This window comes from Daldinia loculata, assembly GCF_022478755.1.
Source record: "Daldinia loculata strain CBS 113971 unplaced genomic scaffold F4817scaffold_48, whole genome shotgun sequence".
NCBI lineage: Eukaryota > Fungi > Ascomycota > Sordariomycetes > Xylariales > Hypoxylaceae > Daldinia > Daldinia loculata.
In genome coordinates, this window is record NW_026054902.1 from 29,588 (window position 1) to 46,966 (window position 17,379).

At 48.2% G+C, this 17,379-nt stretch overlaps 5 protein-coding genes across 5 annotated transcripts; 1 reads left to right on the top strand and 4 right to left on the bottom strand.

Moving 5' to 3' along the window:
• Positions 1–1,069: 1,069 nt before the first annotated feature.
• On the top strand, positions 1,070–3,783 carry F4817DRAFT_367358 (Fungalysin metallopeptidase-domain-containing protein; the record flags this gene model as incomplete). The annotated part of the gene is made up of 8 exons (XM_049307110.1): positions 1,070–1,153; positions 1,407–1,685; positions 1,748–2,139; positions 2,192–2,316; positions 2,427–2,852; positions 2,922–3,339; positions 3,413–3,502; positions 3,557–3,783. 8 exons carry the CDS (start codon positions 1,070–1,072, stop codon positions 3,651–3,653), a joined length of 1,911 nt encoding a protein of 636 aa, XP_049156318.1. The 3' UTR covers positions 3,654–3,783.
• Positions 3,784–4,184: 401 nt separating this feature from the next.
• F4817DRAFT_360622 (nagb/rpia/CoA transferase-like protein) lies at positions 4,185–5,856 on the bottom strand (the record flags this gene model as incomplete). The annotated part of the gene is made up of 2 exons (XM_049306298.1): positions 4,185–4,568; positions 4,657–5,856. The coding sequence occupies 2 exons, from the start codon at positions 5,854–5,856 to the stop codon at positions 4,185–4,187; spliced, it is 1,584 nt and encodes a 527-aa protein (XP_049156319.1).
• Positions 5,857–6,578: 722 nt separating this feature from the next.
• F4817DRAFT_318589 (UPF0187-domain-containing protein) lies at positions 6,579–8,166 on the bottom strand (the record flags this gene model as incomplete). The annotated part of the gene is made up of 4 exons (XM_049300933.1): positions 6,579–7,078; positions 7,137–7,483; positions 7,538–7,899; positions 7,957–8,166. 4 exons carry the CDS (start codon positions 8,164–8,166, stop codon positions 6,579–6,581), a joined length of 1,419 nt encoding a protein of 472 aa, XP_049156320.1.
• Positions 8,167–9,800: 1,634 nt separating this feature from the next.
• F4817DRAFT_346182 (uncharacterized protein) lies at positions 9,801–12,487 on the bottom strand. Its single transcript, XM_049304361.1, has 2 exons — positions 11,865–12,487; positions 9,801–11,623 (listed from the first exon to the last, which is right to left on the bottom strand). The coding sequence occupies exons 1-2, from the start codon at positions 11,916–11,918 to the stop codon at positions 10,040–10,042; spliced, it is 1,638 nt and encodes a 545-aa protein (XP_049156321.1). The 5' UTR covers positions 11,919–12,487; the 3' UTR covers positions 9,801–10,039.
• Positions 12,488–13,652: 1,165 nt separating this feature from the next.
• Positions 13,653–17,204, bottom strand: F4817DRAFT_346189 (uncharacterized protein). Its single transcript, XM_049304362.1, has 3 exons — positions 15,488–17,204; positions 14,739–15,427; positions 13,653–14,617 (listed from the first exon to the last, which is right to left on the bottom strand). The coding sequence occupies exons 1-3, from the start codon at positions 16,559–16,561 to the stop codon at positions 13,936–13,938; spliced, it is 2,445 nt and encodes an 814-aa protein (XP_049156322.1). The 5' UTR covers positions 16,562–17,204; the 3' UTR covers positions 13,653–13,935.
• Between the last annotated feature and the right edge of the window lie 175 nt (positions 17,205–17,379).

The following is a 17,379-nucleotide window of genomic DNA, read 5'->3' on the forward strand; positions in this document are numbered from 1 at the left end:
TCGTGCCTGACAATTGCTTCGTATCTGGCTCGCTTTGCGATAAAGTTGCAATATCGTGGTCCAAGTCTCGGTCGTCTTACTTCTCTAGGAAGGTCTGCAATACAACCACCAATCAATTCCCAGGTCATAAGAGTTGTAGTATTATCGACCACTGTTTTAAGCGCCAGACCAGTCGCGGCCGTCTAACAGCCAAGGTCAATTTATAATGACAACTTAATAGGGGATAGGCCTATAGCTTTCTCTCGCAGAGGGCAGCCTTAGGACTTAAGCAACAAATATTGCATCTGCCAAGCTAAGAGTCCTTATCTCAACATGTCCTACCATAGGACTCAGCGCGTCACACACCCGCCCTAACGAGGTAGTCTTGCTTTCCTCGTCTGCCGGGATACAGATTGCGACATTGGCGCAGCGGAGGTCAGCCGATGCGCCAAGGCTGACCCCCGGGAGTACCAAAAGATTGGAGCTAAGCCTTGACAAGAATGTGCCATAGGTAGTCGAGATATACTTGAGAGATGTGAGCAGAAGAGACATTCTCGAATTGGAAGTTGCATGAATGCATATCAAAGCTCCAATAGCATTAACGAGCTCGTAGTGGTTGTCTGTAGTCCATCAGGCGCCCTGGCAGCTCGGGGTGTTGAAAATATATATACTGCAAAGGAGGCAAACGATAACTCTAAAGCCCTAAAGAAAGCGACTGCAATTCAAGGCCCAGGTGGAAAACCCACGAGGCTAATCGAATAAAGGGTTAAGCCTTGTCCGGTGTGTGGGTACACCGTATCGTGAAATTGAAGCCCGACCGATAGAGCAGTCCGGCGCTATTTCGTCCCAGTCAAACCTCCGACGTCTTGGCATGCCAGCCAGCCGGCCTACCGTGTTCAGGGAACCTACTCCGAACGCCATAGGCCCCTGTCAAGACGTGTGGTATGCCGCTGCAACTGACAATCACTTTCCTTTCGTGAACTCGTATCAGCAGGGGGGAAGCTGTCAAGCTTATTGTGCATCCCGCCAATGGGAGGGAGCTGTGCTCGTGAATCTTGACGGCTTTCTCGAACGGAGGAATATCTGTGAGATGTTCGGTCAACGGCACACGACCGTAGTCAGTAGGCCGACAAATCAAGACATGTTAAACTCCAACCCTACCGATAAGCATCATGTCTGTCAGTCATCACGAACCTTTTCGAAAGAGGAAGTTCAATGAGGAAGGATACCAGGGTCGAGGCCGAATACCAAGAAGCTCGAGCTATATAAACACTCGACGTTGAACGATCGTAGAACCATCAAGCCCAAGCACAAGCACAGCAATTCGTCTCTGCTGCTTCTCCTTCGTGATGATCCGATCATTGTTGTTACTCGGCCTTCTAGGCGCATCACTGCCCGCCCATGGCCACCCTACCCAATCTTACAAGGCTGGGCTCCGGCGCCGGACGGTAGACCTAAATGCCTACCGTCTAAAGGAGACGGCCGAGTATACGAACAAGGCTGCAGCAAGCACCAACAAGGCCGTCCGTCTTCTAAAACGGGATTCCTACGTCGACACCGCGACTGAGCTCGTCAAGAGTACTGTCCCCGGAGCCACGTTCCGCCTCGTTGACGACCACTACGTTGGCAAGAACGGGATTGCTCACGTCAACTTCAAGCAGACGGCTCATGGGTTGGATATTGACAATGCCGACTTCAATGTCAATGTAAGCCTCGAAGCCGGTAGCTATGGGAGAAGTTGATGAGTTTGAAACTAATTGCTTATTAGATTGGCGCCGATGGGAATGTCTTCTCATACGGTAACTCATTTTTCACGGGTTCCATCCCCGAAGAAAGCCCTCTTCAGAAGCGGGAGTTCTCAGACCCGACGCAAGCACTCTCGGGGGCTACTAAACTTTTGGAATTACCTGTAACCGGGGACGCCTCCGCGGAGGCGACCGACGGCACCGAAACTTTTGTGCTCAAAGGAACTTCAGGCGCGATGAAAGACCCAGAAGCCCGCCTAGTCTACTTCGCCAAGCCTGACGGTAACCTAGCTCTTACATGGAGGATAGAGACCGACATCTTAGACAACTGGCTACTGTCGTACGTTGATGCAAACACCAACGAAGAAGTTCATGGTGTGGTCGACTACGTCGCCGATGCTACGTACCTGGTATAGTGAGTATAATCTATACATCCATTCGCAACCTCGTGTCTAATGCCCCGATAGCCCGTGGGGAGTAAACGACCCCGATGTGGGCGAGCGAGAAGTCGTAACGGACCCGTGGGACCTCCAGACATCCGAGTTCACGTGGATATCCGACGGAACGACCAACTACACGACTACACGCGGAAGTGAGTTAATTTCCAAACCATCTACTGTGTCGTCTTATGGCGACATATAGCTCGTTGCACGTATAGTGCACGCTTAGGATGTAACGACTGACCTTAAATCTTATCCACAGACAACGGCATTGCGCAAACCAACCCGGATGGTGGATCAGACTATCTCAACAACTATCGCCCAGACAGCTCGTCCCTAAAGTTCGAGTATAAGTGGGACGCAACTTTGACGCCGCCGTCAACGTACGCAGATGCTTCGGTCGCTCAGCTCTTCTATACGGCGAACACGTACCATGATTTACTGTATGACCTCGGCTTCACCGAGGAGGCCGGCAACTTCGAAACCAATAACAACGGACAGGGTGGCAAGGGTAACGACTTCGTCATCCTCAACGCGCAGGACGGCTCCGGCACCAACAATGCTAACTTCGCCACCCCTCCCGATGGACAGAACGGACGGATGAGGATGTACATTTGGACAGAGTCGACCCCTTATAGAGATTGCGCCTTCGAGGCCGGCGTCATTATCCACGAATACAGTCACGGATGTAAGTGACAATCCATTCTTTATTGAGTAGCCCGAAGAAATGACATGGCTGATATTTCTCCCGTATTAGTGTCGAACCGCCTGACCGGTGGCCCTGCAAACTCCAACTGCCTGAACGCGCTTGAATCGGGTGGTATGGGCGAGGGCTGGGGCGACTTCTTCGCAACAGCTATCCGCCTACAGCCTGGCGACACTCGGAATACGGATTACAGCTTAGGCGCGTGGGTTTACAACAGCCCCGAGGGCATCCGAAACTATCTATACTCGACAAGCCTCGACACCAACCCATACCAATACGTCACGCTTAACACGTACAATGAGGTGCACGATATTGGTGAGGTGTGGGCTACGATCTTGTACGAAGTCCTATGGAATCTCATCGACAAGCACGGCAAGAATGACGGTCCCAAGCCTGAATTCGACCAGAACGGTGTCCCGACCGACGGAAAGTACCTGACTCTGAAGCTTGTTGTTGACGCTATGGCCCTGTAAGTACCTGAACCCAAGACATGGCGTGACGCCTTGAGATAGTGCGATGAGCTGACCCTCTATTCTTTCTAGCCAACCCTGCAACCCCAACTTCGTTCAAGCCCGTGATGCCATCATTGACGCTGACGAGGCATTGACCGGCGGTGACAACGTCTGCGAGCTGTAAGTAAATCTAGCAACTCAAACCAACACGATAACTGACAAATGACGTTTTAGCTGGACTGCATTCGCTAAGCGTGGTCTCGGTGAGGGCGCTGCGTACTCAAGCAGCAGGCGCACAGGAAGCAACACAATACCCAGCGGAGTGTGTTAGATGCATTCTTAGCCAGACCTCTACACACCGTCTATGAGCTACTGAGTCGGATCTTTAGAGCCACGGAGGAGCTCCTAGTCGAGATGGTCAGCAAAGGTAATACTGAGGGTATACCAAGGTTACGGCGGGCTAGCCTCGTTTGATAGCATACCCGATTAATTAAAATATTATTTTATTCCCTGATTTCTATTACATCCCAAGCTGAGTGGAGTGAATGACTTTCTGTCATAGGAATGGACATATTTAAACAAATTAGGTATCAAATCCGCGGTTTGGGGGAATCTATGGTTATTAATAATAGCAAATAGTCCACCAAGGTACTCATTTTTGATAACCTAAAGCTAGCGAATTGCAACGTTCTCAGGACAAAATCCCATGTCGATGTCATGTTGCAAATATAGACACGATATAATACATGTATATTAGCATACCGATAACTAGACATTCTTCACGCAGTTTCTCGGTCGGCTAAACCAATATGTGTGAGTCGACCCTGGTGAACGGTCTGGTCTTTTTTCTCTTACAACTCGACTAAAGATCCTTGAAAAACCTGTCTGTCTCCTTGCCGATCCAGTTTGATCTCTCTATAATATTTTCGACGGACCAAAGCCCCTCGTCAGTGACATAAGCATGGACGAAGATAGCAGGAATCCATTCAAAGTATGAATTCCTTACGCGGACCCTTTTCCCTCGTACTTCATCATGCTCACCGTCACTCAAAACCTTTTCGACGAGATCAGCACCTTTTACGATTCCCTTCCACGCACGTACGAGTTCTGTTGGGCTATTTTCCTCCGCCAGGTGATCTTTAATCAAGCCTGGGCGAGCTATCTTTTCCGTTTCACTTAGTATAACAACCTTTGCGTTTGGTGCAACATGTCTCTGGCAGAGAATGGCAGGGAGTGATCCAATTTTCTAAGGGTACGATTAGTACATGAGTACTGATGCTAGCAGAGCTCTGGTAAAGGACAACGAAGGATATACGGTATACGTATTGACTTACATTGCTAACGTCGCCCAATGTGCTAATGCGGTCAGCCCCAAGGACGACGACATCGATTCCGTCAGCGGCCAGAGCCGAAGAGGCATCTGTATAGAGTGTCATATTTAAATCTACCGAATCGTTTTCTACCTCGAGCAGCTTCGAGGCTAAAGTCACACCTTCGTAGAGGGGTCTCGATTCTAGAATACGAAGGTCAACCGAAACGCCTAGGCGGGCAGCAGCCTGCAAAAGACATGCCGATATAGTAGAGCTAGAGGACAGTGTAAGGATAGAAATAGTTTCTTTGGATCCTATAGATTGGATAACATGTTGGCGGAGATAGTCGACGAATGCGTCACGAATGCGATCGGTCGTATATTTACGTTGGCTCAACTGGTTCTCAAGGGCATCGGCAATCATCCGAACCTTCTCTCGTGTCGGTATGTCTTGTGTGATTATTTTCTCAATTCGGTCGAGTGCCTTGACTGTAGCACTAGTGATCGCGGCTCCCATACTCTCGCGAGTTTGACAGATATGCCATGCGGCCATTCGGATATTCGCCCACCAGTTGTCATCAATCACATCGGAATCCATCTCTACAATAAGATTCCTCAAGGTTGATATCGCCAGGTCGGCAAGCTGCCTAGCACCGCTTTCATGATCATCTCGCAGCTGTTGTAGGCCGGACGTTAGGACTTCAGCCGCTCTCTGGCCCAGATCGTACTCGGGCCACACCCTTCGCAAGCTATTGACGAGCTTCGGGACGCCACCAAACTCGTCCGACCCATTCACGTCTAATGGATTGAACCATTCAAATCCTTCATGCTCCCAGTCGATGGTGATCCCCTCTTCACCTCTCCCTCCTTCGGACTTTTCTTTGAGACGAAAGCCGAATGGATTGATGGTCCACTCGCGACCAACAGACTCATCGATGAAAGAGTATGGTTTACCGACGCGAAACAGTTCGATCGAGGACGGTGTCAATCCCGTCTCCTCGTTGATCTCCCGCAAAGCGGTGGCGAGTGGAGTGGCATCGTACTTCTCGACACTGCCGGATATGGGAGCAAATTTGTGCTGGTAAGTACTGACCTTACCGCTGCGTTTAAACAAGGCTACTTGGGCCTTCCTCACGTCGCCGTGGGGGAACTTGAAAAGAAAGGATCCTGCGACAGATCGCTTTTTGAGCCCGTCTTTCCCTTTCGTGGCATCGCTTGAAGACATTATGTACCTCCGATCGAGTGAATATTTAGTACGAGTTATTCTTGTAAATGGTCTCAATACGCATCGAGGAGAGATAGCCAGTACAGCTTTAAAGAAGGAGCCATAGTATATCCCGTACATCACGGGGTAGCCGCAGATTGTTAGTCGGCTCGTGGTACGTTTTCCTCATCATAAGTGCGTGCCACTTACCAATCAGCTAGTTGGAGGGGGGGATTTGGTTATGAGATGATGACGGGTACAGAGCATAGAGATATTGCATGTCGAGCTACAGCTTCAAGTGGGATTTTTATAATAAAGAATTTTATGAATTAAATCAAAACCGCAACATCAATGTATTCTCAAATATATAGGTACCGATATATGCATTTTCCTAACGTTCCATGCCTAATAGCATCGTTAATTCACACATTTATCCTTATTTTTCTACCCCCTTAACGAATAAGATTATTTTTTAAACGCAGTCCCGCTAAACCCAAACCAAACAGTACAAATACCGCCAACACGCTGTTTTATTTTCCTGTCCCCATGATTAAAAGAAAGAACTTATGGAGAAAACTCCATAAATGTAAGTATATATAGGTAGCTTCGCGGAAATAATGGGCTTCCCTTAAGGAGTATGTAAGAGCATGGTTTATGTTTGGGAGAGCTGCTTCTATTAATGGATAGAGTCACAGCAAAACCGAAACTTGTCCATAACTTACAAGTAGTCCGACGTCGCAATCTTATACGCTCTGAGCTCCCGTTCCGCTACTCCCGTCCATCTTGTCAAACCCGGCATGGGGCCGGTTCCGTAGCGCGCTCCGAATGGCTGACTCGGGTCGCTGCGCCCATACGCTGTAGCCCGATTCGCTGTGAGGATATAAGACTTTATTCTTCGGGTTCTCAACCCATTCCGAGAGGCGAGGTTTGGGCCGTGCCGCAATGGTTTCCATATCCTGCACGATTTGCTGACAGAATAGATCTAGAGGTAAGTCGTTGACATCGTTGCCGAAAGGGTTCTCAACTTCGTGACCTATGAAAAAAATGCCTAGGATAATATAGGACGCAGCTACGGTAGCCGGAATTGTGATCCAGTCAAGTTCGAGAAACAATTGGAACGGCAGGAGGAACACATAAATCCATGTGATTTGCGAAATAGCGATGGCATAAGCAATAGGAAGGGGGGTATTAAGAACTCGCTCGGTACCGACTAGGACGTCGTTCAAGGCTTGAAGTTGGTTGTCTGTAGGTTATGTCATGTCAGTAAAACTTGCGCGTTCATTCAGCTGGAAACGACTTACAGGCGGAAGTCTGTTGCATTCCAACAGGTAATTGGCCATTGAGCGCCAGTTCATCTACGTATGCCGTGAGATAACAGAGGATCTCTAGTGGAAGATTGCCCAGGGGGGTCTCGGCTTTCTTCATTAATTTCCGGGGATTCGAAGCTGCAAATGATAAACCGAGATTCTCTCCAACCGCCTTGAACAATCCCGACTTCGGCTTTATCGCATTTTCTTCCGTGGCAGATCTAGCAAAGGTGTCAAGATGATCGACTAACTCTACAAGGTCGTCGTAGTACGTGTACGGTTCGAATCTGAGCTTGTGCTTCAAGGATACCGCAAAGGCTACGATTAAATTCATGGCGGTTCTAGCCCTAGTTAGCAGATATGGACATACGTCAAAGCTTTGATCGGAATCTCACAATTTCGCTAGTAGGTCCTTCTTGGAAGATCCCTCGCGTTCGACGGCATGTATCCAGAAGACTCGGCCGAGTCCTTGGCAGGTGAATATCAACTGGCTCCAGTATTTTCTGCCCTCGGCATATCGCTCATACGCCGTCGAGCTGCGGAAGGATAAGCCCAGACCCACGACGAAACCAGTAACAGTGAGCAAGATGGAACTGATTCCCAAGTTAACCCCTGGGACCTTCTTTGAGACGACAGTGACAAGACTCGCCCAGGCGGCGACGACAAGTAGGGGGACAATCATTTTGGGGAGAATGCTGCCGTGTAGCTGCATGAACAGAGGCCATTTTGAGTGCTTAGAGAGATCACGAGGACCGGTCTAAACAATGGAAGAGTTAGCACTCGTTACGCAGCATAATTGGAATTTGTACCGTACAAAATAATTTTCTATATCCATGCTCGTGTTTCTCCGGCTGAAGGGGTTTGGCGTCGTTGTATTCCGTCGGGGTGACGTAGGATATATATCTTCCTGCACAGTAGGTTGTCTCTTTTCTTGCTCGGTCGAGATATGAAGCGCGGTCGGTTCGCCATAGTGTTGTTGCGCATGAGCAGCGGGTGCTCCTGTGGCACCTGCGTCCTCCGACATCTCGAGAGAAGCTTAAGAAGTGGGAACGAGTGGGGAGATCGAGGGACGACGATGTGATCGGCAAAGAGTAGTAGTATTGCGCAATTATATGGGGATCTACAGAGAACAGTGAAAAGCTGCGCCTTGGTAATCGACAGGACCACAGTATAACAGTCTATTAATTATCACAGCCGCGAGCTGGAAGCTGTCTAAGTGAAAACGAAGTGAAAACGAAGGAGAGGATACACCAGGATCGGTGAAAGTTGAGGTTGAGTATCCCAGGGTAAAAAGAATAGAATAGAAAGAAATTTCAAACGGAGACCTTAAGTATGTCCCTGTCAAATCCCACTTCCTTGCGCATAAATGAGCTGGGCATCGCAGCTTTAAATATCTGCTTCAGCATTGGGAACTTTCAGCCCGAGATTTTATCAGAGTCCTAGTGTACTGGGGATATTCTACATGACTGTTCTAGGTCTAGTCGTCACCTCGATGGAGTTAATTGAAACGGAGAGAAATGCCCAAGGGGACCAATGAGAGGGAGTCTCGCAGAATAACGGGCGAATTAGATGCTACCAGCCAACGTGGGCTTCTAGTGTAGAATTTCCTAGAATAGGATCTTGGCAGCGCAGGGGGATTTAGCATGGGTTGTTTTGTACGTAGGTATGTATCATGGGGTGGCATTTTGTGGCTATCGCCTGTGCGCCAGCCTGTAACCAGATGAGTTACATCAACGTTCGTTCTCAAATGCAGGTCTTACATAGGAACGCAGCAAGACTACAAAGGTAAATCTCTAGCCAACTTGACTCGATGGGAGCCAGGAGAGCGTACAATAGCGCTCCAGATGCAATTCAAGGAATACGAGTGATATGAACCTCTTGCCCCACAGAAGCTGATGAGATGATCCTAGTCGGTAGCCACTAGACGGGATCGAACGTTTGAACCCTTCGGTCCAGAACGTCTGTTAAGAACGGCTGTTAAGGAACCAACGGCTTTATTCCAAAATAAGCATTCGATCGGCTCGGTACGTACCGCCGTCCTGCCCAAAGATGCAGGTACTGCAGGACACACGGATGACAGTGGCTGAGGGAAGCGGAATAATAAGCCCGTAGGAATACCTACCTAAGTAAAGAAAGCAACTATAGGTAATATACCTATAGGTTGCCGCGGAAATAAACTAGCACCTCTACAAGAGATACGCTGACTGCCCAAAGAGTATATTCAAGTACATATCTAGACCTACATATGTGATATAACGTGGCAGCTGCGTGGCATTAGATGTTTTCTCTCCTTGAGACTTATGTATACGATACCAGTGGAGCAGGGCTCTAGGGATGAAAGGCTATCAGGCCAACATATATCTATGCTTACTATACGAACATATAATTTCTTCATTTGGTTAATTTCTAGCGAGAATCTATATTTAATAGGCATCTACCTAGTCGTTTTGGTCCCATCCCTACCTAAGCTGCCGAAAAACCAGAAAGCATGCCAACTCTTACTATGTAAACCGAACGGCCCTTACCTTTGAATCCTTCCGGATCTACATATTGCATTGCCTATCACACATATATAAATAGTCAATCTTGCATCGTAAGATGCAAAAACACACCACTCAAACTATACCTAGGCGTCTCAAATTTGGGGACATGCTATGCGAATTTCACTCTCTGCATTGTCTTCGTATGTCTTCGTTCCTAAGTAAGCTAACTGCTATAAAGCAGATTTCGTGATGGGCGACCACCCGCTATATGCATCATGCTAATATATATATAAAATAAATATCACCCATAAACTCCCGTAAATGAACATTGAAATCTAAGGAGCCTGGTATCCTCCTATTCTGCAATTCGATGCATATAACCGAAGATGGACGAAACCTCAAATGTAAACAACATCACCGAACAACCGAGTAAGCCCGTTCCTTATCTTCGCGGTCCTTCTTCTTCTTGAATAAGGACTTAAGCATGTTGTCCTTCTTCGGACGAAGCACGACGCTGTCGGATTTTTCTCGGTCGCTGCGACTGTCGTCGATGGCCTTGACCTCTACTTTTTCGGACCGCTTAGATTTGGAGTGACGTTCTGTCTTATCGCTCCGATGACTCTGGGTACTTCGGTGGCTTCGGTGACTACCCGCCTCACTCGCGTTATCGACATCTTTGACGCTACTGCTGCTACCGTCCTTGGGAACGTCATGATGCTCTCCCGGGTCGCCCTTCCGGCTCTTCTGTGGTTTGTGCGACTTGCTAGTCTTAGTCGTTTTACTTGTCTTGGATGTCTTGTCTGTGCGACCAGTTCGATTCGTGCGAACACTACGCTCGGTCCGCGCATCATCACCACCGTACTGACTGCGAATCGCACGATCAGCTTCTGGACTGATAAGCTCAAGGTCGGCCTGACCATCCTCGCCAAAAGGTGCAATGCCCCTTCGCCATATTTCGATACTGCTTAACTCTTCCTCAAGCACAAGAGCCTCGTCAAAGCCCGCGCTTACTTCCGATTCCGGATATGGAGCCCGGTTGGCTTCACCAGGCGCTGGTTGGTACGCCGGGAAAGCCATCGGAGAAGCAGCAGCAGAGTTAGCTTCCTGGATACGCTTCACAATCTTCCAACCTCCAAACATGACCACCGTCACTCCAACTGTCACACCAGCCGCAATAAGGAACTGGGGGCTGGCTAGAAGAGCAAAAATTGCAGGACTTCCACCTTTGAGGACGGCAAGGAAAGAAGGCGACATCTTTCCTAGTAGCGCAGAAAGCTCGGCAAGCGTAAGAGCAACAGCAGCGGCAGCTTCCGGGTTTCCCTGTAGATGCTGAATGATATGCGTCGCAGTATGGTGTAAACATTGAGCCTCCGTTAGTAGGTTCTCAATCTTCTCTATTACGCTCATTGCTTCGCGCTCTTTTTCGACATTCTTGTGGACGGGATCTAGGTCCACCCTTTCTTCTAGATCCGGAGGAAGACTTCCATAAGCTAAGTTCATGTCAATATCCTTCCCCTTCTCCCTTAGGGCCGGATCCGATGTTGATCGGGACACAGGCACGATATGCGTCGGGGTCGAACCGGCCAGCTCACCGGCGTAGATAGGCATCGTTGGCGCATGCGCTAATGTTGGTCGACTCAATGTCATGTCTCTAGGGGCTGTCTCGGCATACGGAGAATGGTATGTACCTGGAGGGCGCGAAGGAGCCGTAGAGGAGACTTCAGTAAGAGTCTTTAGATTGCGTTCAGTCAAGGCAGTTCCCGCCTTGGAAGTAGACCGCTTTGAGCGGTAGCTTCTACGGGAGGAAGCTTGAGAAGCAGCGTCATCGTGAGACGCCCGGCGAGGCCACCTATCATATTCGATGCCGTCATAGTAGCGAGATGCACTCGGTATGTCGATGGTCTCACTACGCTTGATGGCGCGTTCAGCTTTAATAGCCGCCTTTTTCTCTTGATAGGAGGCCTTGGCTTCTTTAAGAACATTGATCAGGTGTCTACCCTGTCGAAGCGATAATTGTTAGGTTACATATCGGCAATAGGATAAATAAAATGAAAAAAGCTCTCTGCTTATGTTGGACTGAGAACGCTGGAAGGAAAAGAGATATTTTTTTGCGGGGCATATTGTAGAGATAGTGTAGATGTAGCACCGGTAGTAGTGTAATAGTGTAATAGTCATAATATTATGACGGTAACAGCGACAAGTAACACGAAATTGTGAAAGGTCATGGCTGCAAACTTACATTGCTGATTATCTTCCCCGACGAGTTCACGATCGTAACAACTTCCACAGGCATTATAGCAACACTTGTTATTCTCCTATAAAGTTGGGAATGAAAACAACAAAGATGAGTTCTAGTTTAATTACTTATGAAGTAGCGGGAAAAGGGACGAGGCGGGAACGCAACCGGTTAGCTAACTAGCACGGTTGTCATTTGTCTGTCCGGCCAACACGCGGCGGTGAAGGGATCGCTGAACATGGACGGGGATAATAAAGTGGGAATAGGAGGTCTAAACATCGATGCACTTGACAGAACTTCGCGGGCAGAACATGAGTTTTATTTAGGTTAACTAAGTACGGATTACTTTAAGTAGTATAAGTACTATGAGAGCCGACGACCTAACCGATCAATATAAGAGGAGGGAAAAGAAAACCACCTGTTTTGGCAAGAGTCCACCCAAGGACCAACAGCACATCCGTCCGGGCTATCGGTCTCGGAGAAAGGTATCGTTGATTGGCTGGGTAAGGGGTAGATCAGGCGTGCGTGCAGGCGCTTCAACTGCACCACGTTGTTGACGACTTTGTGGCGGCCGAGGCGCACGAGGGATAAGTGAGATCAGTATGCAATATGATGTTATCTTTTACTCGCAGGCCCATTTTACGCTGCATCTGTACAAACGAAATGGCGTACCGTATGCGACCGCTTTCGTAATTCCAGAAGCTCGGATCGGAAAGATCCAGCTTGGAGGCCGCCTAGAAAAAAAAAAAAAAAAAAGAAGAAAAAAGGAGGAAAAAAACCGGGGGGAAAGGGGGTAATAGGTATAATACTAAGGTTGTACGTACGTAGGAAAAAGAGAGCGTGAACAAGCATAACTACCTACTAACGCAAAAAGCCGAAGATAAATTAGACTACCCTAAGTAGGCATTATTACAATTGACCAATTTCAAGGGACTGTCTTAATCCAGTCATAAATTATCATACTCAGCGCGCTCGCCTCGTTACTACGTTGTAGCACATAGTGGGAGTGGAAGACGGGTGAATTGTAAATCGCTGCTTGATCGTGCGGGAGGAGGACGAACGGCAGTGTCAAGTCAATCGGGGAGGGATCGGGCAGCGCACGATTTGCTTGGCTTCTCGTTATCAAGTCATCTACATAGCGAAGAAAAATGCAGGCTTTGAATGGAGACAAGTGGCGGCTATCGTGACCGCTCAATCTCTCAATCAAGCCAACGATCCTCCCTTCGAGCCGGGATATGCCCTGGTAGGAAGAGGGGATCGCGACAGCGGCTCTAACGGGAAGTGGCCGCGAGAGAAGCTAGTCTAGGGCTGGACCCTCTACCCATCGAAGCAGTGGCAGGAGTGATAGGAATGATGATGTGAATGGCTTTGATCCACTTCACCATATCCAGTCATCATCGGGATTTAACGCCCTTTTTCTGTACTTCGTATGTACTGATCTTATGTCGTGCGCTCTTTCGTGTCCACCCCGTCTATCCAGTCCGACCACGACTTTTTCTAGGTACGATGTGTACACGATTAAGACTCGGCTGATCTACCTAGGTAGGATACGTCAGTTGCTTTTATAGGCCATGTACCAGCCAGCTGCCAATGTTTCGAATGCTGCGAAATGTTATAATACTAAGGTTATCCTTATACGACAAGATGATGGTTGATTGTCTAAGTTGGGGGGGGGAGAGGGGTCCAACTTGGGTTTGGAGAATTCGTGCGACCCGTTCGGACCATATTTTGATTTACTCCAGGTTTACCGTAGGTTTGGTTTGGGTAGACCAACCAATGAACGCCACATGTGGCTAATACGATGATACGTCTATTATGTCTGATATGTGATATGATATGTCTGATATAAGATCGCCGGGCTTTGCAGCGTAAAATCTACTTTTCCCATGTACGAAAATAAGTACCTAATGTAGTCAAGATGAAATATACCTAATTTATACATTTTGGTGTTTACTAAACCCTTCACACTGGCCCCGCAATCCATCTACTTCAGGTAGATATATTTAAACGTATATAAAAATTCACCTCTGACGGAATATACTACCCTCACTCCTCAGCTGCCGGACGTCACCTTCTAATCCGAAACCATATGCACATCACCGCCATCCCAAACCCTTCTTTCGGGATATCGCGTATCCTCTTGTAGAACCTCGAGACCGCTCATCCTATGAACGATTCCGTAGCCAACCTTTAGGTTTTTAATGTCTTGCGGTAAATTGCCCCGATCTTCTCCAACCCAACCCAATTTTTCTAACGCCGGTCCTCGAGTTGCTGCTACGATGCTGGAGAAGCGCGTACTGCGCAGCACCCCCTCATTCTCTAGGATCGCGAGAGTGTCCAGCCGGGACCGGACGCAGGGGTACTTGGTTGACTCGTCTCCGGCGCCTGTCCCGGACATCACGTCCGACTTAGCTGCCCATACGACGCTGAGAAACTGCCCGTTCGAAAATAACGAAATTATCATGTCTTCGTACAACTCCTGTACCAAATTCACAAGGGTTGGGAATGCGAAATAGTCGTGTCTAGGGTCTAGTAACCTCGTTTGATCTGCCTTTGTGTTTCCAATTGGATTGTTGAGCTGTGCTGAGTTCATCGTACCGTTCAGGAATTCCCGCAGCTGAAAGCCCATCGCATGAAATGCTGCAACCCGGCGGTACTTACGAACATTTCTTGGGTAGATATAATTGCTTTTCGGTCGCGCCGTGGTATTGTCGTTTGTACCATCGTTTGCATCCGTACCTTGGATCCAGGTCGTACTAGGTGTTGTTAGTATTACTCGGCTGTGTTAACTGAACATTTAGTCGGAACAGGAAACCCCCAATTGCCTGGTCATCCTCCAAAGGGCTGAATATTTCCACGCTGGTGATCCCCACTTACTCTATAATACGGTGTTGGAATTTACGCTCCGTCACTTTTGTAATCTGCTGGCCACCAGTCAGGTTAAACAGGACAGTGTAATCGGTCTCGTAGTGCTCGCATCCAATCACCTTAGGAATGAAGGCGTCGCTCCAACCTGGCATCGATCTGTTGAGAGGTGGCACTTCATTCGGATTAGTTCTCACAGAATACCCTATCCATATCACTGGTTCGGTACGGAATGCTCCTAAAGCTTCAGGAAATGGCGGCTCCATATTTGGGATACCTCCGGGGCTAGTATCTTTCATCTGCTGGGTGGAATACTCGCCGCCACTCGTGTAGGCATAGTAACTATAATCACCTTCGGGGACGAGGAGCTTAGTGCTAAGCCCGTCCGGAGGCTTCTGGTTTCCAAGCGTCTTGATCTCTGATCCAACACCACTGGCAAGTTCAGAACACTTATACGCCGGCGCTGTAAAGTTGATAGTGTATGTGCAATTCCAGCCAGAGCCACAGATGTCGATGTTAATGCTACTCTTACTCACCGCTTGCCCCATAAACGCCGCATGGGTTGCAACTCGGATTAAGGGGTTGCTGGGACTGGCATAGTAATCGAACCAGTCCGGCGAGGCAGTATCAGAGGCTGTCGTATTCCATATCGACATTGACAAGCCATATAGATTATCGGACTTGGTAGGGTTCCTCCATTCCTATAGGCTACTTAGACATAAATAGAGAGAAAGCACCATTTGCAAAAGGAAGCTAGTCACCTCGAGTTCATCTTTCGTAAAATTTAAGGTCCGGATACCTGAGCACGCCGTATTCTCTATGCTCAAAGCTAATTCCATAGTTAAAGTATTGCTTGTCAATATTATCACTATAGGTGTCAGCCATACAAACGCCGCTAAGAGCATAGCTATCTTAGCTTGTTTGTATATCTCAATGTTGAGCAGCGCCGACGCATCCTCTGCCGCAGCAAATAGGGAATCCAAAGCCGCCACGCTGAGAAATTTACTCCTCACAGTAGTCCATATCCTCTGTTTGAAAGCAATGACCACAGCTGCTACAAGTCCAGCTTTGGCTGAGAATGAAAGTACCGTGCCGTATCGAAGCATAGCGAGCTGGTCGACGGCGGGCTTCCCGTTCAAAGACGTATAAAATACGTGATGGCCAATTGCGCAAGCGACGCCAAAGAGGAATGACAGATACATAAACCATGCAGGCCGCCAATGCCACCATTTCCTAGGAGAGGACATCATGGTACAGTAAGGGGGTGGCGTTCGGGGGCTTCTCCATACTGTACTTGGCGTATTCAAGAGACTGGCGCGAGAGTCTGTACGACTATACTGAAATCTGTCGCGGGGAGAGAAAATGGATTGCGAGGATGTAACGGGGGACTGGTGATCCATAGGAGCATCCTCAAACTGCATTGGAGCTGGCCTTGGCCGTGGTGCTCGAGAAAGCTCTGAGGACTTGTAAAAGCTACCTGGCTTCTGGTGTCGATTGGAGGCATCTAGAGTCAAGTTCGAGGGTATCGTAAATGATTGAGAGCCGAGGTCTCCATCGTCTTGCCAATTCATTATCGAGGTCGTTACTGACGGACTAGCCGGTCTAGTTGCGCCCATGATAGGAAGCCATTCCCGCGATCTAAGCGATATAGAGGAAGGGCGAGTATATCCAAAAGTGTTATTAGGTAGAGACCTAGAGGTAAGAGGTACACCATCACTAGCGATTCGATGATGAGTTGTCGACGGCGGTGACGACGCCATATTCTTCATATATGAGCGTTGGCCGTGTTGAGACTGAATTGAAGGCCGACTAGCCCAGTTGCTGGATTCATCCATGCCAAAGACTGCTACATGTGACTTAATGAGAAGCACGGAACAAAAAGAACTCCATTGAACCTTAGATAGGGGAGCGGAGGGGAAGTTTTATAGATGCCTACCAGGTACCTAGGTAGCTATCGGTGAAATGTGAAAGACGAAATACGGATGGGGGGATCCAGCAGAAGACCGGTCACCCCCATAAGCCTCCCGGAGCTTATTTGGGTACTCGAATTATAGAAAATATGTGATGCGAACAACACCATGTGAGAAAAGGTGCGTAAGCAGTCGAGACTGCCAGAACACGGCGAAAGTTCGATCAATATTCGAAAACAGCTATTATGCCGTGTCCGTATCACATAATATAAGTCCCCGCATGTTATACAGCAGCTCACCCCGATGACGAAACCCCGCTGTTTGCTCTCACGACACGGGAGATAAAATCAACCGATATATCATCCAAAGCTAACGAGCTAACGAGTCCTTGAGAAACCCCGCCTAGAGTTACCAATATGTAGCGACCCCAACAACACCCGACTTGGACGCCGAGAAAGAAGGAATGCTCTAAATTCTTACGGAGGCTTGTATATCAAGACTAGATTTACTGCAGCTGAAAATATGTCTCACCTCTCTCATTTCGTACGTAGATCCTAACAAAATAGGCATGTATGGATATGAGCTTTCTGTCTTGGCAGCTTTAAGTAGGTTAGATAAGGTAGCTAATCAATGGGCTCAACTTTTAACAGGAACTTGATAGGAATAGCACAAGGCTTTGATTTGGTAGATTCATAATACGATACGCGTAGAGGTTTCATAGTATAGGGAATACGAGAGCAATC